This window comes from Syngnathus typhle, linkage group LG4, assembly GCF_033458585.1.
Source record: "Syngnathus typhle isolate RoL2023-S1 ecotype Sweden linkage group LG4, RoL_Styp_1.0, whole genome shotgun sequence".
In the NCBI taxonomy this organism is placed as follows: Eukaryota; Metazoa; Chordata; class Actinopteri; order Syngnathiformes; family Syngnathidae; genus Syngnathus; species Syngnathus typhle.
In genome coordinates, this window is record NC_083741.1 from 21,857,094 (window position 1) to 21,883,202 (window position 26,109).

A 26,109-nucleotide genomic window follows, 5' to 3' on the forward strand; every position below is an offset into this window, starting at 1 on the left:
TGCTAACAGGCTACGGGCTTGGTCGGGCATGATGATGTCAGCGCCGTTTTGAAGGAGGTGGGACAGATGACCCTTGAGCCACTAAGAAAAATTGGTTTTTAATGACATATTGATAGCTGGGTGCAGACTTCTACTTTAAAAATACAATATTGATTATTAGGTGGACTGCTAAATCGATATAAAATGATGCAAACATGGTAGAAGTATAGGCTACAGGAGAAAATAAATATTGGTCAATGATGTGATTGAGCAAACTATTCGAAATGGGTTTTTTTTGCAGCGATTCCGAATCAGCCCTTTGGTTTTTCTCTCTAGCCCATGATGATAATAATAATAATAATAATAATAATAATAATAATAATAATAATAATAATAATAATAATAATAATAATAATAATAATAATAATAATAATAATAATAATAATAATAAGTTATATGGGCATATTAAGTAATTTAGTTTTTCTCTGGTAACATATTTAGTCATATTTATTAATGAAGGGTCAGGTTCAGCAACAGTTGGATTTTTCTCTCTGAAATGTCACAGCTATAAATTACAATTATTACAAATTACAACACGTGTAATAATCGTAATAATCCGCATTGGGCAAGCATTTATAGGTCTAAAACAAAAAATGAAAATAACTCAAATCTGATGTGCTATAGGCAAAAAAACTTAAGACGTTTTCATATTTTTAAACATATGCTTAGGGACACATGAAGCCATCTCCGATCAAAATTTTCTGTCACGATTATTATCATAATTATTATCAATGATTATAATCACCATCTCATTGCGCTCCCCAATGAGACGAAGAAGCACGCGACTGCAGAGTAAGATAACGTCATCGTATAAATCGGAACCGATGCATATGGTTTCATAACCACGCACATTAGCATCCCTATCGGGAGCCATGTTTCTAAAGTGGGCGCACTTATTCCTAATAAATGCGCAGGATAACAAATGATACGATAGGTGGGTGGGGTGGCTTGGCGGGGACTTGGAGCTCGGGTCTTGTTATACGTCCGCGATGTGCTTTTAATGGCTCTAATTGAGCCTCGGGCAGCTGTTTTAAGAAGCCGGTTCGGACGAGGCAAGCGAGCAAAGCTCATAGAGATTCGTCTCGGTCAGGCCGGGCCGCCCATGCTTCCTGCTAACCATCTGCTTAGCTCGTACAAAGGGAGGATTTTGGGGAGCCAAGTAAAGGAATATGGGCTAATAAAAAAAGTGGGGGTGCTTTGAAGGGCTGCTCGCTTCTCGAAGGTGTCTGTGTTGCGCGTCGTGCGCGTGCACGCCGTGCAAGACGCGCCCCTGATAGGCGTTGAGTGATGTGCAAAGGATCATTTCACGGGGGCGTTCCCTGGGAATGATTACTTAAAAAGTGACTGATGTTTGAGCACTCGTCACTATTGGACCTGCAAGGTTACTGATTTGAGACACAAATGATCGTTGCAATATCCAGTGGATGAATAAAAAAGGTATTCCAGTCTATTTCTATCTAAAACCTATAATAAAGATTTACAAACGGAATCCTTCCCATCTGTTCTTAACTATTTACAAAATTTCTTTTAAACAAAAATGTAATTTCTGCAAGCCTATGCTGTGAAAAAACAAACAAAAAAGTTGAGTGAACTCAAAACTTCAAGGAACCAAACTTTAATCCAATTTTATATTAGGCAGTTTAACAAAAATACCGTTTTTTTTTGGAGAAAACAAATTGCATTGCCATCAATATCAATAATTTGTATTTAAAAAAAAAAGTTGTTCCGATTTAAATGAGCTATCCCCAAAATAATACGTTTTCCAACTGAATAATATTAATGATTATTTAAAATACGTTATTTATTTGCGAATTACTGCTTTACATTTTCGGATAAAGATTCAAAATGAGCATTTTTTTTTTTAATTGAATATATCAACTGCAGCCTAAACGTGAACTGTGTGTTTATTTTCACGGAAATGATCATGCATTTTGCGTGCGCGCACTTTCCTTTTGCTCCGAATTTTCTGCTTGAACACTTTTGCGAGGTAAAGCTGACAGAACACGACGATCAGGGCCCAAGTGGCGTTAATGCGAGTTTTATTTGAGCGCTCAGCAGTCCGCTCATATGAATGCGTTTGAAATCAAATCACAGATGCACTTTTATTCAGCCGGTTAAAATAGCAGAACAAAACCGTCTTTAGAAATACGGCTTCTTTTTTTTTCTTCTCTCCCTTCCCTCTTGGAAGCGGGGAGAGGGAGGCAGAGAAAGGCCGTCCGAGGGGGCGCCTCCTGCGCAGCTGAGGCTGACAGTTAAAGTTCATGCTCCTAACAGGATCAGCGGCGCACACTTCTCCTGTTGTGCGTGGCGAGCCGCGCTTGTGCACAAAGTGATATTTAACACATCTGTTAAAGCGTTTTGATAGCGACAATCCCGTTAAGACATTATTCCATGACCGGGGCCAGATTGAGTGTTGAAAATCCCATGAAACCCTAAAAACTCATTTGCATTTTGGAAGCGTCTCGACGAAAAAAAAAAACACACACAAATCGTGATATATTATTATCCTTCATCGGTGAAGAATGGAAAAGTACACATTTTCTTTTGATAACAATTCATCGGCCACCCATCTCCTATTATAAATGAATTGCAAGGAATGAGGGGAAAGTGTACTAATGAAAATCGCACATAATGAGACAATATGTAAAGATTGGTCTTTAATTAGCCAGCGATAGTCCGGGCCCGACACAATAGGGTGAAAGGAAAGAGGTCCATATGCAAAACCGATGAGTGGACCTCCTTTGTGGTGGCCACATTGTGTCTTGCTTGCTTATGAAGTCGAATGCAATCATAAATTGCGCTCCCCGGCCAATGGCAGCTCACTATGAAAGCTGCCCGTGAAAGGAGAACTTTGTTTGGCTCTATTGTTCAGCCTGTCAGGCCCGAGAGGGGTGGGCGTCGAGGGGGTTGCGGTGGGGGTCTGCCGCTATAAAGCTCCTGCGCCCACAGTGAGGAGACCACAGAGGACTTTGCAAACACTCGACGACACCATCTCCCCTCGCTAAGACACGCGGAGTAGTTCTCCTCAGGCACGAGTCGGGACCATGATGATCCCAAGCGTCATCGCGCCCCCCGCCCTCTACCCGGGCCTCTACCGGCCAGCGGCTCTCCCGCTTCACCACAGCTTGCCCGCCGCCTTGCCGACCCACTCCAGCTTCCTCGTGGAAGATCTACTCCGGATAAGCCGACCAGCCGCCTTCCTGAACCGGACGCCGCCGAGCGCCGCCACCATCTGTTCTTTCGCGGACGTGCGCATGGATCGAGGTTCGCCCACCGTGACGCGCGAGTCGTGCTCGCCCAAAACTTCAAGCAGCAAGGACGCCACTTTCCTCAAGTTTGGAGTGAGCGCCATCCTTGCGCCGTCACCAAAGACACGTAAGTTCTCCCGCGGGTCTGCGCGTCGCGGCAGCGCGCTCCAATCTAACTTGTCCCGTCCCTCCGCAGCGCCCTCCCCACAGACGCTCCACAGCATGCACTCCAAGAGCTTCCACGTCCCCTGCTTTGACGGAACCTTGCAGCCCATGTTCCGGACGCCTTACTTACACCCAGGTAGACATGCTCTCACCCCTCCACCTTCTTCCCAAAATAGAAACACTCAGAGAAGGGAAAAAAAAAAAAAGTGTGATTCTCTAATGGCCTCTGGCCCAGACCCACCTACCTCCTAATTAACCAATTATCCTTAATCGTCACGCTCTAAATTAGAGGCGGGGCGGCCGGTTACAGCCCCCCAGCTTCCCATTGAGGGGCGTTTTTTTAGGGGGTATTTTTTTTTCCCACAGAGCCGGGGGGCCACAGTGCCGCAGTAGCTGCCAACAAAAGTTTTTTTTCGGCACCGTGACCAATTTGGTCAGGCCCCACTGGGGTGAACCACCCACCCCGGAGAGTGACTTTTACCAGTCATGCACTAATTTCCCCATTAGGCGCCATTGAGAGATTTCTATATTCTCACAAGACCACATAGAGCAGGGGTGTCAACGTCATTTTTGTCCAGGGTCACCTATGGTTTCGACATTGTAAAGCCATTTAAATTTGGAACAAATCGATGGAGAACTTGTTTTGAAATCCAAAGTCAATAGTTGTTGCACTATATAAAAATAGCTCTGTGATCATATGTTCTGAGGACCCCACATGTCTATATTGCCTGGAATTTGAATTAAGCAGGAAAAACTAACCATTTTTATTCATCTCAGAGGGGGTAGCCATTTTGCCACTTGTTGTCGACTGCAAATGACATCATGGCTCACCTGAGTTTGGTCATGTGACCTCACAATTAGGAATCATGATGTCATTTTCAATTAACGGCGAGTTCAGCAGGAAACAAGCGGAGGCACATTTGCCTACTTTACGCACGCACCCATAAAATTAGTGAGACTGGAAGTGGCCCATGCTGTTAAATTGGCGTCCAACATGTCATCAAGGTGCTTCTTGTTTCCAAAAAATGCATTAAAACGCCCTCGCCGAGGATGTTTTTGCTTACAAACTCCTCTCTGCCTCTTTTTTTGCCCCTCCAGCAAGCCAGTGGCGAGGTGAGGTGAAGAATAATCTCTTAGAAAAGTCTATAAAAGTCTTTCATTCATACTAATCATAATAGAGTCCCTTTTATGGGCTCGACTGAATGGGCCAACAAAGAAACTCGGCGTCCTCAATAGCTTTTCGTGTTCATTTAATGAAAATGATTTGAGGGCACCACGAAGAAGAAGAAGAAGAAGAAAAAAAAGCGCCCCCTCCTTTTTTTTTGTGGGCATCAGTATTCTGGTATTCAGTTGTGTTTAGTTTAAAAGTGTAAATCTCCTTTTGTGGCCGTAATATATGGCCTTCGCCGCCTGTCCAGAGTCTTTTCTGTGTTAGTTCATTACTACACAATTACCGTTCACGCTTTATTAACTCCTCTATCCGCCCACACAGGCCTCCTTCAAGGAAACGCTGGCTCGTTTGCATACCAATGCTCCCAATGTGCTAATTAGTCACCTCGTGCCATTTCACTCCCAAAAAAAAAAAAACGAGCCCCACCGCCAGCACCCTCAATGAACAACACATGGATATGTCATTAAATTAGTGCCTTTGTTATTTACCTTCTTTTTTTTTTTCTTTTTCTTGCCAGCATCCTCTGCCGTGCCAATCCCGGGAACTTTCTCGTGGCCACTGGCCGCCAGAGGGAAGCCCCGCAGAGGGATGCTCCGGAGGGCTGTCTTCTCCGACGTGCAGCGCAAAGCTTTGGAGAAGATGTTCCAAAAACAAAAGTACATCAGCAAGCCGGACAGAAAGAAGCTGGCCTCCAAACTCGGCTTGAAAGATTCACAGGTAAAAATATCTTCACATATCGCACATGCTGTTTTTTTATTGGATTGTTTTATATTTAGTGTTTTTCATTCGAATATTTACCGCAAGTGATTGACAGTTTTGTCAATCCACATAGCACCGTGGCGTTTGTTCAGACTGCATCTTTTCAGACTTGCAACGTTTTAGAAAAAAAAAATCGAAAACAAATTTATATACTTAAAATATTTGTTTCGAAATTTATTTTGAAAAGTGACCCCAATACGCATTCTAAACAAAACCTTAGAGTTGCTGTGTTTACGCGATACATTTAAATATTTCAACAAGCGCAGTTAAAAAACAAACAAATGAATTTATAGACAAACAATATAAATTTAAATAAAACAAACCGTGGTGAAAAACAATTGAAAAAAGTTGCGGAGATAATTCAACGGGCGTGTTGCCTGTAATGTAATAATCTGTCTGGTGATCTTAAACGTCACACATGCACATCAAAAAAGTAGAAACAATAAATATGCAACAAAATAAATATTTAAATTGCAAATATGTCTAATTTACTAAAAATACCTGAACTCTTCTCAGCCATTTAAAAACCTCATTTTGACAATCACGGGTTTACGTAATAATGACGTCATCACGCACACACTTTTTTACCTCCATTCATGCAGCTTACCTGCTTTGGCTTTTTTTTTGCTCTACAGGTGAAAATCTGGTTCCAGAACAGGCGAATGAAGTGGAGGAACTCGAAGGAGCGCGAGCTGCTCTCATCCGGCGGCTGCCGCGAGCAGACGCTACCCACCAAGGCCAACCCGCACCCGGATCTCAGCGACGTTGGCAAGAAGTCTGAAGACGACGAGGAGGACGAGGAGGAGACATTTGGCAGGCAGACGACCGGTTCCTGCGGCGTCTCGTCGCCGTCGCTCTCCAGCAAGCACTCGGACTTCTCAGAGTCAGACGAAGAGGAGATCACCGTCTCGTAGTATTCCACATCCAACAAGACTTTTCCAGGACACATTTGGAAGAAGATACCGCTCCAATTCACGACGCCGCGGACGCCGATTAATTTCCCATTCAAAAAGTTTCAGCGCATGCGCACTCGCACCGGACAGAATCTGCTTCTGGGCTCCCATTTTTGCTGTTTTTGCACAGCTTCGTTCCAATGTACAGCGTTTTGTACAATTTTGTATGGAATTTTATCCCAATTGAGTTCATTTTACCTTCACCCTGAATAGAGTTGTTTATTGAAAAAGATGTAGCTATTTCATTAATAATTTATATGAATTTCTTTAATACGTCTGGTGTATATATGTTCATTTGACTTTTTTGTACAAATACCAAATAAACATGTACATTCAAGTGTGTGTCTTGTAATAAAAGTAAACAGTGAAACCAAATCCAATCATAAATAACCTTATTTTTTTTTTAATTGAACCACAATAACTTAAGACTAAGACAGTGATATCCGAATCTCAGCGATGACAAAAAGCACCTCAGTGCTCAGAGACTGTACACAAAATACTCCTTTTCAAGTACCGTAACAAATCAGCTAGAAAAGTGTAGCCAAAAAACGCTGAAATATCCTTAACTATTTACAAGGTATGTTACATAGCAAAGAAGGCGAAACATTCATTGAGCTTGTAAGTAAAAAAAACAGATAATAGTTAAATGCTTGAAGAACATCAACAACTCTCAAGTCTCTTTTGTGCTTAGGAGGACCCACACAAAAACACTCGAGAAACGGGCCGGGGTCACAAACGCGACGTGCTTCCATGCTGCACGTCACTCAGCAGTGCACATTCAGCTTTTGGCTTCCACTCAAGATCCCGATGAATGTTGCATAGAATCGGTGGCGGAAACAAAGACATTGGATTGAAGCTAAATGCTGAATAACATGACCTTTTTTTTTCTATTTTTAACTGCTTGACTGCACGACCTTAAAGGCAGGTGTGAGGTTTAAAATAAAATAAACTTACATTAAACCTCACATATTGTCACAATCAACTCAATACTTATAAACAAAGCAGCATGTACACTCATTTCAACACTTCCCTCGAAATCTTAACAGGATGTGATCAAAAACTCTTTCAGGATGGGATGAGGTATAAAAGTTACCAAAGCACTCCACGTTTAATTTGGAACAACAAGCATATTCAAAATACACTGTAGCCATCTTTTCTTATTTCCACAAGCTCGGGTCCAAGTATGCAAATGCAACTTTTCTACTCATTCACTCCTTCTCTTCATTCTCACAGTATTGGCGTTGATGAATTGTCGACAGTTGTCCTCAAAAACTTTAGAGACAAAGTCGACTCAGAGCCCTCGATCTTTACAAAAGCCTTTGAGATCAAGACACAAAGAACCCGAATGCATCTGTTGAAAATAAAGTAAGGCATTTTTTGTTTGAACTGAGTACAGCACCGATAGGTCTTTGTGCTACGAATGATCGTGAAGATATTATGGAGTCTCGTGCGGAGGTAAATGCATGCAGAAGTTTACCGTAAACATGGAATTAATGAAAAATTCGGCCTATTTCACTCTTTTTTAATATATATATTTATATATTTTACACCTGGGTACTTATTCTGATTATCATTCTTTTTTTTTTTTTTTTGCTACAGTGTTTGCTGGCTTTGCTACATCGTCATGCACATAAAAATAATCACTGAGTGAATGAATGAATTTAATGGCGTAATGGTGTCTGCCAATCGCAGCGGGTAAACGTGTGTCGCCACCTGCAGGCCTGCTAGGTGCACTGCCGCCTGATGACGTAACTCGGCGGTGATCGATTGATGGCTGGTGCTGATCGCGATGAACATTAGGAGGCTGTGTGCTTTAATTCTGTCGGACGCTGATGTCAAAAGCTCCTTCACGGAGGAACCACGGGGCCACAGTGGTGAAAAACAAACAAGAAAATTATAAAAACAAAACAGTGCAGCAGAAAACTTGAATCGCCTTTTCGTCCTCTGAAATGTCTGTCTTATAAATATTTGGGTTGCCTGCACCCAAATTAAGGTGGCTGGATTTTTTTTGTGGCATGATAATCAAGTTCTCACAGTGAGAGCAGTCCGTCGGTGCCCTGAACGGATCACAGGGTGGACTCCAGCGACGTGTCCAGGATGTCGTCCTGGTGGCTGTTGCTGTTGGAGTCGCTGTCGTAGCTCTGAGGGCTTGACGAGGTCGCGGCCTCCTTCAGGCGCATCAGCATGTTCATCTAGAGGATTATATTTTGGGTTTTTCTCCATTATCACTGAGGCGTCAAAGGTGAAATTCCAGGATGACTCACCAAGGGGTCTGCGTCACTGTCGCTCTGAGCCGGCTCTTTCCGGACTCCTTCTCTCGGGGCCGAGTAGCCATCAAAACCCACGTCTTCTGGTCTCAGCTGCAGCAACGGGGGCCAATCGGCTGGAGCGGGCGTAGCTGACCACGGGTAGGTGTCGATCACCCAGGCGGCGGGGTCTTCCCACGCGGCCCTCCGGCCATACAACTGAAGAGCAGAAGAAGTTTGATTGCCATCAGGAATCTTTTTGATTCATCTCCCATCTGCTTCATTGACATTATTTTTATTTCTCTGACAGTTATGGATGACGAGGGAATGTTTGCGTTACCTGCAATCCCTCTCGAACAGCCTCCAGCATGTACGGAATGATGGAGTAATTCCAGAGATCAGTGAACCAAACCCTGGATCCCTCCACGTCAATCGGACAGGACAGGAAGAGACGAGGACCTGTCAGACAGCAACATTGAGCCGATTCTCCACTCCCTCCGACCGATCGACAAAAGAGTGAAGCTCTCACCTATGGTCACATCCGAGGAGCTGTGCGTCTCCAGGAACCGGTTGAGATGTTGCCACACCCTCGGGATCCACTCGATGATCTTCACCAGCTCCACGTTGCGCGTTCGGCTGCCAATTTCCACCTCGATCAGCTTCCTCCGAAGGAAGCGACCCAGGAAACCTTTGACCGGCTCCGTGTGGTTGGCGCACAGCACCCACCTGACGTCAACGCTCAGCTCAGATTCCCGGGTTGTGCGGAAGAACTTTTCAGTCGGGAGTTCAAGCTTACCTGAAGTTGTGGTGAAGTTGCAAGTTGGGCGCAGACGAGGTAGCTTGACTCATGGTGCCGATGATGTACGGGCTGATGGGACATATAATGCATATCGGTAAGAACTTCATAACATGCCAACTTCCAAATTTAGACATCTGCACAATCAAGCTCAAGATCTGAATTATAGTGGAGGCCAAGAACAGTTGACGTAGTTTGAGTGGAACCAACCTGTGCTTGTGGCTGCTGTTAAAGACGCCGTTGAAGATCTCGCTGAGTGAGCTGAGGTGGTGCAGGTTATCCAGGATGACCACTAGGGGGCTCTCCTCACCCAACGCCCCGCTACACTGCTCGGCTAATCCCGACAGATACTGCCGGAGCTCCTACCGGGATGGATCGCAGCATGTTAGATGCTGCGCAAATCTCAAATAACTTTTATATGTTCACCTTGCTGGATTTGTGATCCACGTTGAACGTGACGACGGCGTGAGGGGTCAGAGGTCGGCCCTCGAGTAGCAGTAGGTGTTGAGAAAGCTGATTGGCCAGGTACGTCTTTCCTGTGCCGCTGGGGCCCGACAGGATGACCCTGCGGTGCTCCCTCAGCAGGGAGACGTAGCGCTGCAGCATCGGTTTTGGGATGAGCGTGTCGAACACCAGCGAGTCCACGCTGTCACTGCTCGCGCCTGCGGACACAGACGAATGAATGGACGGCATATTTGGATCTTCAGCGTGAGGACGCCTGGATGACATCTCGATACCTTTGAGCTGGATGTTGATGGTGTTGCTGTCTCCGACCAGGTAGCCACAAGGTAGCAGCTCGGGGGTGTGAGCGGCGCCGGGGCTCCGAGGCCTGTGGATGTCTCCGATGTTGTATCCCTCCACGCTGTCTGTGCTTAGGCCCAGCTGGCTTACCGGGTCCACGTGGGTGATATACTCCTAGTGGACAGTGAGTGCATAACAATCAAGATCTTTTCAGATTTTAATAATGCAATCAGGCATTTCAAGTTGCCACTTACTTTGAAAAGACGTCGGACCACTCCGTCCAACACGTCCCATTTGGTCTTGCCGCTGACACCGATGCAGCCTATCAGAAAGCTCGGAGAGCGCGCCTCCTGCCGTTGACAAACAGCCATCTTGATTTCAACGTCTGACAAATGCTGACGATAGCAGCTCTGCTAGCGTCTAAACCAACGGTGTCAAACTCAAGGCCCGGGGGCCAGATCTGGCCCGCCATGTCATTCTATACGGCCCGCGAGATAAAATCAAGTCAACTCCCATGATTCTTGCTAAAATCTGTCCAACGTCTTACCTGCGGCCACAAAGCGTCCCCGTCAAGGCTGACGACAATCTTCACGCGGCGACCCTCCTTCCTCACACCTCCCTCTCCACTCGTGTCATCCAACAGCATGTCTGAACACAACAGAGCAGAGGCTGGATTCAATTCTGATGGTCCATTTTATCTGGAGTGTCGTACGCAAAAACATCATTTTCCACATTTTTGGAATCCTCTTACCGAGACTGGTGGATTCGCTGGTAGCCAAGTTCAGACTGTGCTGTGAGATCCCCACATTGGTTCCGGGAGCCTGCTGGCTGTGCGTATGAGGGGGAGGGGACGAGGAGATGGACACTTGGGAGCCCGTCCTGCTTCCTTGATTCTCCAACTTCAAACGATCATTCTCCGCCTTCAGCTTCTCAATCTCCAGCTGTAGACACAAGAATGGGCACGTTCAAGTCGGAAACGGGCGTCTGGTGACGAGTGATTTGTCTGTGCCCTCCAACCTGCATGCGGTTCATGGCCTCTCGTAGCTGGTCCAGCTGATGGGCGGAGCTGAGCGCCTCCAGGCGGATATCTGTCAGTTTCATCTCCTTCTCCCTGAGCTCACTTCGCAGCTGCATTACGGTCTCCGCCTCGCTGTCCAAACATTCAGACAATCTGGGAGTGGTCACAAAAAGACATTTTAGGCACTATACCATTAAAAGGTGTGTAAAACATTGAGTCAGATTTGTTTCTGCCACTAGGGGGCATTAGCATTTCATGTTAGATGGTACATTTTCTTTTCGATTTCACAGCTCGGAACGTGAAGGAACTTGCAAGCTTTCCAACTGATATTTAACGACAAAGTCCAAAAGCGTTTACATACAGCGAGTTGGAGTGTGTGTTCCTGAGCATGTGGTTGGTCGCGCCGGTCCCGTTGTGAGGCAGTTTAGGGGAGGAGGGCAGCGAAGAATCCGTCATCTCCTCGATGTCCGAGTGGGATGAAGCTGATTTGGGAGATTTCTTCTTGCTGAACGCCTGTTTGAAGGAGCTTCGCAGCTGCAGAAGAAAAAACAGAAAGAAAGAGTGAGAACCATAAAATTAGTCTTCAAGGCTTGGATGCAGTCCAAAAACAAGCTCAGGGAGGAGGTGCAGGGTCATGCCAGGAAAAGCAGCGCAAGTTGGCTCTGAAAAAAATGCTGGACAAATATCATTCCTCTCCAAATATGATTAATTAGGAAGGAATATTTGCATGGTCTTAGAATTAAATTCGCTACAGTGATAAAAATGATGGTGGAAAGTTTCCTATCTTTTCATGAGTCACAGCCATTTATTTATTTATTTATTTATTTATTTATTTATTTATTTATTTATTTATTTATTTATTTATTTATTTATTTATTTATTTATTTATTTATTTATTTATTTTAGGAACAGAAAGACCATCAGCGCTTTTATCAATTCTCACGAACTCTTAACACATCCAAAATGATATTTATTTATTTAATTTATTTATTTATTTATTTATTTATTTATTTATTTATTTATTTATTTATTTATTTATTTATTTATTTATTTATTTATTTATTTATTTTTTTTTAAGAACAGAATGACCATCAGCGCTTTTATCAATTCTCAAGTACTCTTAACACATCCAAAAAGATTTTTCCGAGAATGTGAACACATTTCAGGGTCTTTTGATTCCATTGAATGAAAAGAGTTCCGAGTCCTACGAAAGGAGGAATGGTGAGTAAAGGGAAGTGGTGCTGAGGAGAGGAAAGGAAGTAAGTTGGTCAAAAAAAAAAAAAAGGAAATAGGTTAGTATCCTAAAAAAAAAAAAACGGGTTCTGCAGCATTTAGGAATCAGGATGCACTAATCTTACCTCGTAGACCTGCCACATGAAGCGAAGCAAATGAAGACAGGAGAGACAAAACAGCACAAGTCGTGCCGGTGTTAATGTGTTATGGCGGAACAAACGTTCGAGCCGAGCCGGATCCAAAGCAGACTTTGTTGACTGCAGCGCTTCTGAACTATGAAGGCCCTCGCATGAGTGCAAGCTTACTACCCAGGCATGGGGGAGGGAGGGGCGAGCGGGCGGGCGGGGGGTGGGGGCTTATTATCGCAGGAAACGTGACACAAGCTCTCATCTTCTAACACCAGCACAAAGCAGCGTTAAGCTCCGCCTCCAGTTCTACATTCTGATCGGGTTCTGACCACACAAGCGGCTGGCTAACACCACATAGCGCGTGATGACAGAAGTTGCATACGTCATCGTCTCTGAATTGTCCTCCGGTGCACAAGAATGTCTGACAAAGAAGGAAGAATTATTGACTAAAGATCAGACAAGTTTTTCAAAGAGTTTTTGAAATATGTAGAAAATGCCGGTAAGTCACGGGAGCTACCGTAAGAGGAGTTTTGACCTGCAAATGACCGAAAAACCGCAAAATCCAAAAAGATGAGTCACCTTTTCCCCGGTGAAAGATGTCTGACGAGGAAACGTGCAAGGCCAAAGCACGGAAAGACAAAAAAAAATAGAAAACAAACATGTCTGGTTGGCCGCTGGTGTAAATCTGACACTTTGTCTTACCCAATTCTTCTTGTTTTTCTTCTTATTTTTAGCATCGGCGTCCATGTTGGAGCCCACGCTGGAATGGCTGGTCGCGCTAGCTACGCTGCTGACGCTGTCGGAGGAATGCTGCCTCCTGATTCGCAGGTCTGGTTGCTTCTGCTGTTGCTGATGCTGCTGATGGTGAGCGCTGCCGTTGCTGCTACCTGAAAGCGAGCGACAAAATCGGTTCATAGAAACATCTCTGGATTTGAATTTCAATAACTGAAAAACATTTCTACCTGTCCTTTCCACTTTGGACGTGAGCTCAGGTGTGTTGATGACCCCGTTGATGGCGGCTTGAGCGACGGCGTTTTGCTTCTTCAGCAGCTCGATGGTCCTCCTCAGCTCGTTCAGCTCAGAGTCCTGTCGAATCAAACGTGAGCATTCAAACATCTCAGCGTTGTCGCTTTCAACGTTTCCCACCTTTTGCTCAGCCGTCAAGGTGAGACTCTTCAACCTGATGGTCATGTTGCCCAAACTCTGCTCGAACGCCGCCACTAGGTGAGCCTGCGGGACAAGCACAAGTCATGTCTGATTCAACGAAATCCATAGTACCGTATTTTCCGGACTATAAGGCGCACCGGACTATAAGGCGCACCTTCAATGAACGGCCCATTTTAAAACTTTGTCCTTATATAAGGCGCACCGGACTATAAGGCGCACCATTAATGCATCATGTCAGATTTTTAATCCAAATCAAATCACTCTCCATTTTATCTTTTTGATTTCAACTTCAGACGCAACAAATTGCTTTATAATCACAAAATAACGATCCATAGTAGTTTTGATTATTGATTCATAGTCTTCAGCGGGCCACTTATGATTTATTTAATGACACAATGCTTCGGGCCAGTTTAAATTTAGGAATTTGGTCCATATATAAGGCGCAGCGGACTATACTGTAGGCTTTTGAGAATATTTTAGGTCTTTAGGTGCGCCTTATAGTCCGGAAAATACGGTAACCTAGCTTGTACAGACACACATACTTTATAAATCTTGAGGGCACATCTGCGCCAGCCTCACAGCAGTGTGCCAAGACATGACTCTGCTGTAATCTAAGACCTTCGGCTTCGCCACATATCTTTCGCCCTCAGTTCAAGCACGCCGTGCACTGACTCAGGCGGCAGATAAGCGTCGAAGCATAGCAAAACTTGTGCAATATAACACTGAAGAAAAAGTGGCTGGCTTGCATTGACTCCATTTCACAAGTGGTTGCATGAATTAAGACCATGTGAATCCAGATCTATTTTTACAAGTAGACGATGCCTCGACTAAAATCAAAGTGATGAGGTCGATTTGCACGTTGACTCACGTTGGCGCTCAACTGTGTCGTCAGGGCGGAAACTTTCTCTTGGGAGGCATCTAGCTCCCGGCGTAACTTGCGGATCTGAGAACATGGAAAAAAAAAAGTCCACCATAAAAGACACAGACATGAAAGCAGACGTGCCTGCCTCATAAAAAAAAAAAAAAAAAGCTGCAATTTGCACGTGTGTGAAAATGACAGCGATGATGTATGACAGGGGGCCTCCAAAGTGGAGCTACAAAAGGAACCGAAGAACCTGTGACATGGAGGTGTGCAACCGTGAAAATGTTCCTCCAACTCTTGAACATAAAAAAATTAAAGAGAAGGCAAAAAAATTACCTCAGACTGAGACTTCTCCTCATTCTATAAAAGACAGACAGAAAAAAAAAAATCATTTTGGGATGTCCCGACACTTGAAAGCAAGCCAAGATCACATGTCCAAACTCATGTTCTAGATTTCAGGTTTACACTTTTAAAAAGTCAAAATCGTGTGGTGTACGATATCTGGAAAGCAGAGCTTCCGTCCTGAAGGCATTTCGCTGACATATCGCAACACGAGAGCGTGTCCTATTGTCGTCATTGTGACAATACTGAGAAAGACGAAGCGCGGGCCAACGCAACACACCCTGCTGCTGTTCATTAAAACAAAGAAACATGCGACGCCCATATTTACTGTACCACATGGATAATTAAGAATTCTTGACTTAACATTTCCTCTGCCTTCATAAACTCAAAAAACAGACAATCGGTATGTTGGACTTCACAATTTTTTTTTTAAAGGTAAATAGTGACCATGCCACATGTAATAAGTCAATATTATTTGATTTCATCTTGGTTAAAAAGTAAATATAGATTTTCCAGGAAGAGGAGTAGACTTCCAGAAAATCCATTATCTGAAACTCTCTTTACATTTTTAATAGCATTTCTCAATCACATGGAAAGCCTTCACAAAAGAATTATGTGTAATGATTTTTTTTTTTTTCTTCCTCTGGCAGCGGCCACCTATTGACATTTAAAAATTCCTAAGCGTGTGGTCATGTGAAGTTCATTGGAGCACACACGCACACAAAGCTGTCAATCAAGCACACATGATGTAGTGTTCCGCCGTAAACAACAAAGACACACTCACACACACTAGATGGCGTGTGTAAACACACCCACAACTTCAACGATCATGACAAGTTCACACGGCAGAAGTCTGTCAAATCCAACCCATCCGATAAGAAAATCAATCTCATCCGCTCAAACAAACGTCTTGCGTAATGACACGTGCCTTCAGAATCCAGAAGATGACCTGAAATAGTAACGCTGAACTTCTCGAGCCTACCGTTAGTTGAAAAGATGTGACAGTGCCTGTGAAGGATAAAGTTGTCATCACGATGCCCCCAGTTTGATTTCAATGGTGAACCTCGGGCTCGAGGGAAAGAACTCAAATGGGAGTTTGTGTGTCACACCTGCCCAGGTGAGTAAAAGGAGGAGGCGGGGCTACTACTTTGATTGGCCGTAGTGTAAAGGGAGGCTGCCCCCATGCGAGTACGTGCGGCGTGTGTGATTGAGGATGTGGTTGGGTTAAGAAAAGCAAATACACACACGCACATAATTTGGTCGTTTTGTAAACAAAAGACGAAAACACGTCGGTCTGGTTTTAACATTAACGGCTTACTGCAACGCAACAGGTTGAGACTGAGTCATCAGTTAACTAATTGACCGGAGAGACCAGAAATATTCGACCGTTGAAGACATGAAAATCGGAGTGACGGCCGAGAATGGTGGTCAAATCTTAAATCAGTCGAAAAGACCTCTTCAAATTTTGTCAGCAACGGTTCCAAGTTTCTCAACAACAGTGACATCTAGTGGTGAAAAGCCCATAACTGAAATGCCTGTACCGTACTGAATGAAATTTGTAAACTCACCGTGGAGTACATGGAGGAGGTGCTGGAGACCAGAGAGAGGGACGAGCCATGAACTAGAGGGACACAAACAACAAATTTAACTTAAGTACAAATTTCTACACAAAAGATGCAGTGATCTTCTCGGTTCCGCCGCCAGCCTGACCATAAAAGATAAAACTCCTACACAGTGCAAGCATTGGCACAGCCTTGGCGCTGGTCTGCAAATGACTCAGCTTCTACTTCAAAGCGTGCAGCCCACGAGCCAACCTCCTCCTGCTCGGAAGCCGATTAGACGGAACCAGGGGGGTAGTAAGACTCCAGGACGGGCTGGGCCCGTTGGAGTCACTCATTCACCTTCCAAACGGAATGTTCATCTTGCACGCAAAACAGCAGATGTGCCGCTCTATATTTTGGGTTTTGTGCCTCCATCTTATCTCGCGCAGATGGTTATTGTTTATTGTCCTTGACATGAGCGGATCGCCAAAACTGAAGCGCTTTTTTTATTGTGCGGTAGGATTGCTTCAAAAACAAACTGGAGCCGAGTTGGCCGGTCAATATTGACTAAGCAAGGCTGCGCTCTGAAAAAAAACCCTACCAAAGTTCCTCTCTAGAATTATCAAGGTAAAGTTTGAACAAATAGCTTGAGAGTGTCTAAATAAAAAGTAAGGAAGTGTTACTTAATATTTTAAAAACAATGGTGCCAGTCTTTCTACCTCACTGGTGAACCTTGGCTCTCTTTCCCCCCGATAAATAAGCTTACGAAAACAAAAAAGTGAGTCGTGTAAAGCCGATTATGGGCGTGCAAGGTTTTTTTCCGTTGTAATCCTTCCTGCGGTTCCTTAACACATGTACTCATAATTGTTTTGGCACGGCTGGTGGGAAAAGAAAATGAGATGGATGTATTTCTGTTTTTCACCTAATTACAGACTTTAGCGGAGGACACCCAGCCCAGATTCGTACCTTCCTCGAAGCCGTCGCGGAAAGAGCCCGAGCGGCTCATGGTGCGAGTCTTCTCGTCGAGGGACATGCAAGAGTTTCTCAGGCGGTTGTCGCTGCAGGGGTCAAAGGTGACATCCTGGTTGGTCAGGCTGTTTTTACGCTGGCCGGTCAGATTGATCTGAGCTGTCGAGGTCGGGCTTGACGCTGTGAGAATTCGATTGCAAACGAAAACATTCAATTCCATGTGCTGAATAATTCCACTAGCTTGTAAATTGACAAAAGAAGATTCCGAGCGTACCAAGCTGTCCGAAATTGAAGCGCGTGCCTGAAGGGGAGGTGAGGCTGGAGCCGGGGGAAAAGGGAGAGTTACTGGCCGATTCCTGCAGCCCACTAGTGGAGTGAGAACGCAGCCAATCACGGCCCTCCTCGTGGCTTCGCAGCTGAGGGGGCGGGCCGTACCTGCAACGAGGTTAAGGTTAATAATGACAATCGACTATATTTGGCTGATTTGGAATGTTTGATGTTTTTTCGTCTTCCCCCCTCTTACACAGCCAAGTTAGTAGCTGGCACGAAGCATTATGGCAACATGAACATGGTAGTGATGGGCAACCAACGTGGGGGGGGGGTTGGGGGGGGACGCCCAAATCAAACCTGCCAGACAGTGAGATCTCTACGATAACTTCTTTGCAGAAGCACAACACAACCACGAAGGTGCCAAGCAGAACAGGTCAAAGCACCCAAAACAAAACTTGAGCACAAGCCCCGAGCGGTGAAGGTGGACACAAGGGGGACAGTACTGAAGACAATTTGTGGAAAATGTCCAGCAAGCAGGGGGTGTCAGTACCTGAGTCCCTTCTTAGGCAGAGTGTTTCTGCCACAGAGTGGCCCACTGTGGGAGAGAAACACTTCAGATGGGGAAAGCAAAAGGGAATATGTCCAACTCATACTTCGGAACTATTAAATAGTCTGCCTATAATTAAAATGGTCTAAAAAAAACCTCATGAACGTCACATAAGCGTGCACTTCAGTGTTCTTACCACAAGATGGCAGCAGAGAAAAAGTAAAGGAGCCCACTAAGCACAGCTCTTAGGACAGACAACCAACCCACACGAAGCTGGTACACTTGCACAGCGACACCACAACTCAACACAAATTCCTCCCTTTGTCGCGTTTTTGTCGCCCCCGAGTGGCGGCGCTTCACATTAAGCCTAACACCGCACACAGGTCCATTTACCTGTCCTGTTTCCGAGGCAGAGTGTTTCGGCTGAATTTAGGGCTAGCGGACGGGGAGGAGAGCGGGCTGAGGGAAACGGGAGGAGAACGCACAACAGACAAAGAGAAAGAAAGTTTCAGAAACAATCAAGGCCAAAAGAGAATCCCTTTAGAAAACAATTCAAGACACGGTGAAGTTTCGAAAAATTTGTGGGAAGATGCTGATGTCACAGCTTCAAAACTCGGCAGCTTCATAGACAGAGGGCAACGGAAACAAGTCTTGGCTGGTTGAGTGTCAAAAAATAAATCATATAAAATTAAAAATGTTTTTTGCATGCACCTTAAGATAAAGAATTTAAATTCACCACTTTACTCTTCGACTCACCTTTCCGACATGCCCGTCTTGACGCTGCCAGCGCGGCCCAAGGCGGACAGGGTGTCCTCCCTGTGGCCCCCGTGACCTCCTCCTCCAGCACTGCCCAGGCTCATGTCAATGGACTCGCTGCTCGTGTGCATACTGCTGACAGATGGGTAACCCACGCTGCCCGTACCGCCGTGCCCACCCAGCGTGCTCTCCCTGCTCTGGGCCGAGGAGCTGCTGAATGTGGAGAATGTTGTGCCCCACGTTAGACTGTTGGAGGGGCCGGTGGAGGAGTAGATTGAGCCTGGACTGGACGCCTGTGGCAGGACAAAGATTGTGCAAAAATAATCTTGAGATCTTTTTCAAACTGTAAAAAAAAAAAGGGACATTTATTTTTGAAGGGATTACACTTTTAAATGTCAAACAAACATATCAAAGCCTTTCCACCCAGATCCTGGATGATGTTGCCAGTTTATGATTCACCCAAGTTCTGATGAAGCCTTATGAATCACGTTAGAATATTACAAAAGACGCATGCACAAACATGTCTTTCACCTTCGGGCAGTCAAATCAATACGTGAGCAAACCCGCAAAACAGGTTAGCGGGCTTCCTGTGTACACCATAACTAGCAAGCAAAGGGACAGATGACGTTATTGTTTGAAGCTGACATCTTTGTTTATCCAAGGGACGGCTCACCTGTTCGCTGCCCAGCGTGCCAGTACCGGACGTGGGTGCTCTGCCTCCGAACATGGGGCTGATGGTCTCGCTGTCCAGCCCTCCGTCGGCAGACTCGCTCATGGTGGTCACATGACTCATGGTTGCATGCGGGTTGGAGATAACGGTGGAGTTCTTCATGTTGTCCGCCGTGATGACCGGAGCCTGTTTGCTGCTCTTGCCACCAAACAACCTGCGGCCAATAAATTGCAAACATGTAAATAGAAATGGCAACTGAAAAAAATATAGCTGACAACTGAAAGAAGTTCTTCCTCAGATCTAAATCACAGCCAACACATAACTCTCTCCTGGTGTTTGTGCTAATCCCGGGTAAGGCTTTGAGGAGTGGAGCTGTGATGGCCAAGTACAAAAGTATGCACCCCCCCCTTTGAAGAGTTATCTTCGTGACATTAATGAGGGCACAGTGTTGGAGTAAGACTCCCATCACGCATCGCCAAGGCTTCGGAGGTTTGGAAGATGAGCTCAAGCTGAGCTTCGGGTTTAAAATGACCTCATTTGACCTCAACACGCCCCCACCTGTTTGATTATGACTCATTCATGTACTAACCTGCGCAGTGTTGGCGACGAAACCTGCTGCCTTCCCGTAAGAGGAACGGTTGCTGATCCTCCGCTCCTGAAGTTGTCAATATCCGAGACGCCCTTCTCCCGATCGGTCTGATTGGCCAACGGACCGCCGTTGGCCTTGGCGATGCCGAACGCATTTTTCCCATGCGACGTGACCGAGAGCACGGCGGCTTCGATGCTGCTGGTGGATGAGCGGTTTCCGTTGCGGGCGGCCGAACCCGAGCGGCCGGGTCTCGGGAGGCTTCGGTACTGAAGGGTGGAGCGGGCGCTCGCGGGGAGGAAACTGTCGTCGTGGTGGCCGAGCAGCAAGCCCCCGTCCTGCCCACCCGCCTTCAATCCGACCAGTGAGCGAACACCAGCTTTGGGAATTTTCCCCAGAGTGGCTGAGCCACTGGTAACGGTTGCGCCACTGGCGGTTACCATGGCTACCATGCCATGGCCTTGTTTCTTGAAGCCAAATGTGCTGGTTGGTGCACGGGGGGCGTGTGTCGGGGGCTCGGAAAGAGTGTGCGTGAGGGAGCTGGGCGTCGCCGTATGGCTGGTAGATTGTTTCTTTGCTTCATCGGCGCCGTCAGAGTTGAGGCCGTTGGAACGTGGAGAGAGACGTCCCTTTTCTGAAACCTTGATGTCATCTGTTTTACCTGCAAGACACACAAGGGGAGGAAAACAAGATGGCCGCCATGAAGTCACGCTCAAACCGTTGCAGCATGTTGCTAGGAGAATTTTGTATGATGTTATAAGAAACCTAATACAGAATTAATAAATAGCTAGTGAGATGCTAGCTCCTTAGCCATCTATCCATATAATGAAAAGCTAGGAAGAGGGATGCTAGCTAGCAAGATGGCTCACGAGCTAGCTCGTTAGTCATCTATCCATGTCTAGTTATCCATTCACTAGAACAAATATAACTTCCATCAGATGTTCAGAGACTTGAAGAGTCAGTAACATGACCGCAACAATCAAATATGTCACCTGAAGTATGGCTTTTGACCGTGACGGCGCTCGAGGAGCACGTGCTACTCGTGCTTTTGGTCCGAGGAGGTGTCACCCCCACTTGTGTGCTCATTCCTCTCCTCCAGGACCCCGTGTGGGACACAGAAGCGCTCTTCCTTCCTGAGCCGCCCTTATCGGACTCATCCGAGATGTCAGAGGTGTTGCGGCGGCTCCACTTGGAGCCCGGCTCCATTTTGACCCCGCTGTTCGACCCTCCGTCTGGCCTCTTCACCTCGTCTCCAGACCAGGCCTGGTGGACCACTGCGGACACCGAGTGCTTCTCGGCATCTGTCACAGGCTGTGAAGATACGTGAACAGAGTATAGCGGATTTAGCACTGCTGAAAAAGCAACTTGGAATCACAGAAATCGGTTAGCGGAAAACTTTAAGAGCTGAAATTTCAAGTAGCCATGAGAAGGGTGTTTTAAAAAACCCCGCAAATAATCATTTAAAAGTACCATCTGGGAAATCAAAGGTGATATTTATATCTTTCAATTAGCATCATCACATGTTGAGCCAATTCGGTTTTCCCGAGTGAGTCATTTGAAGCGCAGCGTCGCCGATTACGCTCGTATTTACGACTTGACATGTTTTCTCGGTTTTCCGAACCTACCAAAAGTAGGTGAGTCAATGCTCGACTCGAAATGTCATCCAAGACGACTGAAGTTGGCCTCTTCTGCGTAGTCTTTAAGTCGGACACTAAATTACAGCCGTTTGAGGGATGACAGCTGCTTTCAAGCTGCTCCTGCAGTTACCGAGGCGACGTCGTGAAAAAGCAGTAGGGCTCGACGTTAAAAGACGATTAAAAACACACCGTCCGCCGCATGCGGCCAATATAAAATACGTCATTCCAGATGATGCCGCCGAAATCAACCTGTCCCCAAAAGCCGGCGAATGTCAGCATTAGTTGGTTCACGCTGGATCTTGTGGCAGTAGCAAGCGAATCGAAGTTACCTGCGTGCTAAGGCCTTTGCGCTGCGCGGCAGGTGTGTTAGCATAGGAGGAGATGGACGAGCTGGTGTTGATGTCATCTGTGTCGATGTTGTCGCTGATGCCGCTGCTCACCGAGCTGCTGTCATCCCAACTGGACACGGAAAAAGGAAAAACTTACAAGAAGGGTCTTTTCAATTTGGAACATCAAGCCGGCAAGACATTCCACCGCTCCGATATTGAAGTTTGGAAGAATCTGGTGTCTCTGACTGCCTTCAGTTTCTTCCTTCTTTCTTTGTTTGCAATCTAAATGACCTCCGCTTGGGTGCGCACATACACGCACTCATGCACGCTAGCTGAATAGGGTTGTCTATCACACGAACAAAGCCTCACTGGAGGGGTGACATCATTGTGTGTGCGCGTGTGTGTGTGTGCGTTTTGGTGGGGGGTGTGACCAACTCAAACAGACCCATCCGAACAAAGCAAACACGCAAGGCGTTGATGCAGAATAAATGCATAAATTTGCAATTCGGTGGGGAACAGGAAGTCATGGTGGTTGGCAAACATAACTTTGAAAGGATCAGAGGGAGGCTGATGATGATGATGGCCACTGAATAGTTGAGTGCTCACACAGCAGGCTGCAACTCACAATTATTTCGATATTCGTTGAATGTGTTGATATTTTTTTCCGATTCATTCATGGAAAAATCATTCAATCATTGCTCCTGATGTTTTTTTCCTACATGCAAAACTGTTCATCATGTTTTCTAAAGTAAAAATAGACGATCAGTTTGCTTTCATGACTATCGATTAATTTGATAATCAATTGACGATTAATCGAGTAATAATTGCACGTGGTATATTTTTGCCTATATGTAAAACTGTTGATTGTGTTTTCTGAGGTAAAACTAGAGGATCAGTCTGCTTTCATGACTGATGATCGATTAATTGATGATTAATCGATTAATCATTGCACCTGTCCCTCTGTATATATTGTTACAATTTACAAAAAAAAAGATCCACCGATTCCTTGCACATGTAATAAGTACGTGTCGTTGAAACCAAAACACAAAGCACCGTGAGCAATCGTCGGCAGAATAAAAACGTAAAAAAACAAATTGACGACCGAGGTGGCTTCACCAGCGACACATTGTAAATCAAGTAGCGAAAGAAAAAGCAGCAATTCAACAACCTTTCAAAGCTTCCATGTAGGCTAAAAAGGTGCTTTGAGATTTAGAGCCACCACAGCAGCCACAGGGGAAAGTCCCGGAAAGAAAGAAAGAAAGAAAGACATCCACAAAGCCGTCAAGTTTGAAACACTTCCCGAACAAGACCGAATCAAAGTCGACTCTTCAAAGTGGTTTCCTCTACAAATGACTCAAAACGAAATTTACACGTGCACACATGCCAGACACTCGCACATCTAACACATCTACCTGTTGGGGGTGCCTCGGTTGCCGTGGGAACCAGAACGCTGCAGGAAAGCGTCAATCCGGACAGAATGCTTCATGACTCCATGTCGCTCTGAGCCAAAAGTCTCACACGCTCTTCCTCAGCGCTCTCAGTGTTTTTCCGACTCTCTCTCTTTCTTGCTCGCTCACCTTGGCTGAGTTCCTAGACGGGGCTCCTTTGTCACTTGCTGCAGTGATGCTTCATCCCCTGGGTACTGTTTATCTCTCTTTGGACTATCGGGGACCTGCCCTGCCGCTCTAAATACGAGCCTCCCCCAGGACCGTTAACCGGTTCACCGCTGAGGTCGCGCCACTAATAGAGAAGACGGACGCAGTCGCGGAAAGACAGCCCGAGTCCCGAGAGAGCGGCTTGAGCCAAATTCAAATCAGACGGCAACACAAGTCAAAGCCGCATGATCACAGAGTGAAGTCGAGGGACAATCCTCTTGCCGCTGTTGCCTCACTGCATTTTCCTGCTATGGTTTTTTATGTGTGTGTTCAAGTGTGCAATTTCCCAGACAGATCCTCCCTGACATCTCTAATTAGAGATTGGGCTAAACGGCGCGGCCCAACCCACAACCTCCTGCCGGCCAAACTCGCCGCCACTTGACAACCGAGCAAGCCGGGGCATTAACTGCAAACTGCTACTGGGAGGAAGAAGCGCTGGGAAGAAGTCGACATGCTCTGATTGCTTTTTCCATTACATGTAATAAATGTACAAGCTTCCCCCAAGCACCAACAAATAATTATAATTCTGTTTGAACGCTCCAAAATACATACACAAACAAATGATTTCTTTACAAGTTTTTTTTTCCCCTCTCGCATTTAACGGCAGAGCCACAGTCTCTGTCACGACTGCTGTGGCATCAAATAATTTCCTTTTTTTTTTTGCTATCCGAAGACAAATGTTATAATCAAATTTGTCTCGGGTGTCTCTATTTAGAGAGGGCTTTGCTTTCCGCCACAGGTCAAAGTTCAGGGGACAGACCTTGACGAGCAGAGTGGTGGGGGGGAGGAATTGTGTCAGCCAATCGGAGCGCCATTCGGAGAAAAAGACTGTTTGTTTAACTTTTTGGGCATGTTTGTGTCCCGACGGGCTGTGGCCGGTCGGTCAGCACTGACGCATTGTGACCCCCCCTCTTGAAAAACTTTGTCCAAATTCTGGCTCTTGTACGCGGGGAACTCGGCAGGCCCAAATATGCACGCGGCCACAACAGAGCTGCAGACCAGAAGTAAGGGGATTTCCTGCGGCAGACGGACCGGTCCAAACCGTACACGGGAGGCAAGGAAGGGTTACGGGACTCATTCAGGACTCGAGACCGTCCCGCCGCTGACGAGAAATGACATGATTGGACTTCCCGCTGGGGAATGTCTGCTCTTATTGTCTGCTTCTCTTTCAGAAAACATTTGCTATCTGCATTCATGAGATGGAGAGCCTCCGGTCACTTCCCTTTCACGCGGTCTTGATTCTGTTCTCTGTTTGATGTGTCAACACACTCACATTCAAGCGACTCAGCCGGATCCACACTATCAACAAAAACTCCTAGCACGTGATCCGCATGAAACCGAATACACACTCGCAACACCAGATCGACCGGGACCTTTAAAAAGTCAGCTTGTAGTCATATAAACAATAGGGGTAAAACCCGAGGCCTGGGGGGCAGATATGGCCCATCGCATTATTTTATACGGCCCGTGAAGACATTTTGTGGATCGACTTTGCATGTCAACACTAATATTGCAAATTGTCTTCACTTTTAAAAAAATATAGATATTGCTAACAATTTCTACTACCATTCATCTTTTAAAAATATTTGACAGTTTTTATTAGTCTCTGATTTCAAAGCTAGTTATTGATCCGTTTGTTGTGTAGCTTATATTGCATATAATATTAGGTGGTATAATATAATGGTCCAAAATAAAACTGAGTATAATCCAGCCCGCGCCAAAAATGAGTTCGACACCCCTGATATAAATCGTCAAACGTCGCCCGAGTAAAAGAATGGAGGCCCATCCAGAGCCGCACATCTGCGATCCATAGTTTTGGACTCCTGAGGGTCGAATAATAAATAACAAGCAGTTGTGCTGCTGTGGATAAAAACAAACGTCCTTCTTTCATGCTCATCTGCTTTGCACGGCTCACCAAACGATAAAAACTTTTCCACTTCACTATTGAGCACAGGTCTTACGTCTTAGCAAAAAAAAAATTGTGCTATCAACACACAGCAGGATGGCGGTAATAGGTTCAGTCAACCACCTCATGAAGTTTTCAGAGTCTGTCCCATCTGATAATGTAACGATAAACAACTAACGGTGTTCTTGCAACGACTAGACTGTCAGAATCCAAAGCAGCCAAATGATAGCCTTGTAGCTCAGCCCACACTACGGTGGTTTGAGTGGGTGTTTTGGGAGAACAGTTAACGGTCGACCTGGCAGCTCGTACTGAAATCCGTATCGCTGCCTCAGACACGCACGTGAACGACAGCTTTTCTTCTGGCTGGAAGCCGCT

At 45.7% G+C, this 26,109-nt stretch overlaps 2 protein-coding genes across 4 annotated transcripts in view; one reads left to right on the forward strand and one right to left on the reverse strand.

The window, feature by feature from the left end:
- The first annotated feature begins 2,987 nt into the window (after positions 1 to 2,987).
- On the forward strand, positions 2,988 to 6,673 carry dbx1a (developing brain homeobox 1a). 2 transcript variants are annotated; one of them, XM_061275862.1, is made up of 4 exons: positions 2,988 to 3,414; positions 3,484 to 3,588; positions 5,141 to 5,340; positions 6,018 to 6,673. In XM_061275862.1, exons 1-4 carry the CDS (start codon positions 3,084 to 3,086, stop codon positions 6,294 to 6,296), a joined length of 915 nt encoding a protein of 304 aa, XP_061131846.1. In that variant the 5' UTR covers positions 2,988 to 3,083; the 3' UTR covers positions 6,297 to 6,673. The 2 variants fall into 2 exon arrangements, with proteins under 2 accessions (XP_061131846.1, XP_061131845.1); XM_061275861.1 differs by having other exon boundaries at positions 2,988 to 3,588.
- A 37-nt stretch (positions 6,674 to 6,710) lies between these two features.
- nav2a (neuron navigator 2a) overlaps positions 6,711 to 26,109 on the reverse strand; it is a 47,524-nt gene continuing 28,125 nt past the window's right edge. For both annotated transcript variants that reach the window (XM_061275775.1, XM_061275774.1), the window contains 28 exons: positions 22,174 to 22,303; positions 21,200 to 21,518; positions 20,211 to 20,868; positions 19,625 to 19,835; positions 18,952 to 19,244; positions 18,589 to 18,654; positions 18,199 to 18,243; positions 17,653 to 17,813; positions 17,376 to 17,558; positions 16,437 to 16,489; positions 14,863 to 14,886; positions 14,533 to 14,607; positions 13,644 to 13,727; positions 13,460 to 13,583; positions 13,200 to 13,384; positions 11,498 to 11,670; positions 11,136 to 11,289; positions 10,870 to 11,059; positions 10,666 to 10,766; positions 10,373 to 10,468; positions 10,115 to 10,292; positions 9,804 to 10,039; positions 9,588 to 9,739; positions 9,378 to 9,449; positions 9,111 to 9,307; positions 8,922 to 9,040; positions 8,600 to 8,800; positions 6,711 to 8,527 (listed from right to left, as the gene is read on the reverse strand). In XM_061275775.1, the coding sequence (XP_061131759.1) occupies positions 8,402 to 8,527; positions 8,600 to 8,800; positions 8,922 to 9,040; positions 9,111 to 9,307; positions 9,378 to 9,449; positions 9,588 to 9,739; positions 9,804 to 10,039; positions 10,115 to 10,292; positions 10,373 to 10,468; positions 10,666 to 10,766; positions 10,870 to 11,059; positions 11,136 to 11,289; positions 11,498 to 11,670; positions 13,200 to 13,384; positions 13,460 to 13,583; positions 13,644 to 13,727; positions 14,533 to 14,607; positions 14,863 to 14,886; positions 16,437 to 16,489; positions 17,376 to 17,558; positions 17,653 to 17,813; positions 18,199 to 18,243; positions 18,589 to 18,654; positions 18,952 to 19,244; positions 19,625 to 19,835; positions 20,211 to 20,868; positions 21,200 to 21,518; positions 22,174 to 22,303 (4,606 nt within the window). In that variant the 3' untranslated portion in view covers positions 6,711 to 8,401. The remainder of the gene's footprint in view (positions 8,528 to 8,599; positions 8,801 to 8,921; positions 9,041 to 9,110; positions 9,308 to 9,377; positions 9,450 to 9,587; positions 9,740 to 9,803; positions 10,040 to 10,114; positions 10,293 to 10,372; positions 10,469 to 10,665; positions 10,767 to 10,869; positions 11,060 to 11,135; positions 11,290 to 11,497; positions 11,671 to 13,199; positions 13,385 to 13,459; positions 13,584 to 13,643; positions 13,728 to 14,532; positions 14,608 to 14,862; positions 14,887 to 16,436; positions 16,490 to 17,375; positions 17,559 to 17,652; positions 17,814 to 18,198; positions 18,244 to 18,588; positions 18,655 to 18,951; positions 19,245 to 19,624; positions 19,836 to 20,210; positions 20,869 to 21,199; positions 21,519 to 22,173; positions 22,304 to 26,109) is intronic.

What these genes read in the sequence shown, in the direction of transcription:
- dbx1a (XM_061275861.1), top strand. Translation starts at nt 3,084, where the DNA reads ATGATGATCCCAAGCGTCATCGCGCCCCCCGCCCTCTACCCGGGCCTC. An exon ending in GACGCCTTACTTACACCCAG is followed by an intron (nt 3,589 to 5,140) that starts GTAGACATGCTC and finishes TTTTCTTGCCAG; the next exon opens with CATCCTCTGCCGTGCCAATC. An exon ending in TCGGCTTGAAAGATTCACAG is followed by an intron (nt 5,341 to 6,017) that starts GTAAAAATATCT and finishes TTTGCTCTACAG; the next exon opens with GTGAAAATCTGGTTCCAGAA.